Genomic DNA, 1,306 nt, shown 5'->3' with positions numbered 1-1,306 from the left:
CCCAGAAAGTTCTAGCTATTCCTGGACCAGATGACCAGAACACTGGGATATCAATAGGGTCCTCTAGGCCCTACTCACTTGGAGAGCAACCCAATATTTTTTCCCAGCAGGTATTACCAGATAGTCATCTAACTGAAGAGACTCTGAAAGCTTCATCTGCTCCTAGACCAGGTGATGCAAAGACCGGGGTACCAACAGTACCCTCTAGTTCTTACTCACCTAGGGAGAAGTCCGGTATTTTCTACCAACAGGTCTTACCAGGCTGTCATCTATCTGAAGAGGCTCTGAAAGTTTCAGTTGCTACTGTACCAGCTGAAATAAAGAGTGGATTACCATCAGAAGGCTCTAATTTCTACACAGAGAGAGAGAAGACCAGTATTTTCTACCAACAGGAGTTGCCAGACAGTCACCTAACTGAACAGGCTCAGAAAGTGTCACCTGTTCCTGGACCTGCTGACCAGAAGACTGAGATATCAACAGTAACCTCTGCTTCTTACTCACATATAGAAAAGCCCTTTATTTTCTACTCACAGGACTTGCCAGACAGTCATCTATCTCAAGAATCTCTAAAAGTTACAGCTGTTTCTGAACCAGTTGACAAGAAGACTGGAATACCAGTAGTCCCCTCCACTTCCTACTCACAGAGAGAGAAGCCCGTTATTTTTTATCCACAGGCCATACCAGATATTCATCTCACTGAAGAGACTCTGAAAGTTTCAGCCATATCTGAATCAGCTGACTGGAAGACTGGAATACCAACAGTATCCTCTATTTCCTCCTCACATACAGAAGAGCCTGTTAGTTTTTCCCTACAGGCCTTCGCAGGCAGCCTTCTACTTGAAGAAGCTCTGAAAGTTTCAGTTCTTCCTGGACCAGCTGACCAGAAGGCTGGGTTATCATCAGAACCTCCTAGTTCCTACTCACATGGAGAGAAGCCCATTATCTTCTACCCACAGAGATTGACAGATATCCAGGTACCTCAGGAGACTTTGGAAGTTTCAGCTGTTCCTGGACCAGCTGCCCAGAAGACTGGCTTGCCATCAGAACCTTCTAGCTGCTACTCACATAAAGAGAAGCCCATTATCTTCTGCCTACAGGGCTTGACAGACAGCCAGGTGCCTCAGGAGGCTCTGAAAGTTTCAACTGTTCCTGGACAAGCTGACCAGAAGACTGGGTTGCCATCAGAACTTTCTACCTCCTACTCACATAGAGAGAAGCCCGTTATTTTCTCCTCACAGGGTTTGACAGATAGCCAGATACCTCAGGAGGCTCTGAAAGTTTCAGCTGTTCCTGGACCAGCTGACCA

The 1,306-nt window shown here is 46.3% G+C and overlaps 1 protein-coding gene across 4 annotated transcripts in view; it reads left to right on the top strand.

The window, feature by feature from the left end:
* ALMS1 (ALMS1 centrosome and basal body associated protein) overlaps positions 1–1,306 on the top strand; it is a 223,218-nt gene that overhangs the window by 62,569 nt on the left and 159,343 nt on the right. For all 4 annotated transcript variants that reach the window (XM_040458522.1, XM_040458521.1, XM_040458524.1 and 1 more), the window contains one exon: positions 1–1,306. This exon is cut by the window's right edge and continues 2,399 nt beyond it. In XM_040458522.1, the coding sequence (XP_040314456.1) occupies positions 1–1,306 (1,306 nt within the window).

The sequence above is a fragment of the Herpailurus yagouaroundi genome, unplaced genomic scaffold (assembly GCF_014898765.1).
Source record: "Herpailurus yagouaroundi ecotype Mexico unplaced genomic scaffold, PumYag 221, whole genome shotgun sequence".
In the NCBI taxonomy this organism is placed as follows: domain Eukaryota; kingdom Metazoa; phylum Chordata; class Mammalia; order Carnivora; family Felidae; genus Herpailurus; species Herpailurus yagouaroundi.
This window is presented reverse-complemented; position numbering and strand designations above follow the sequence as displayed.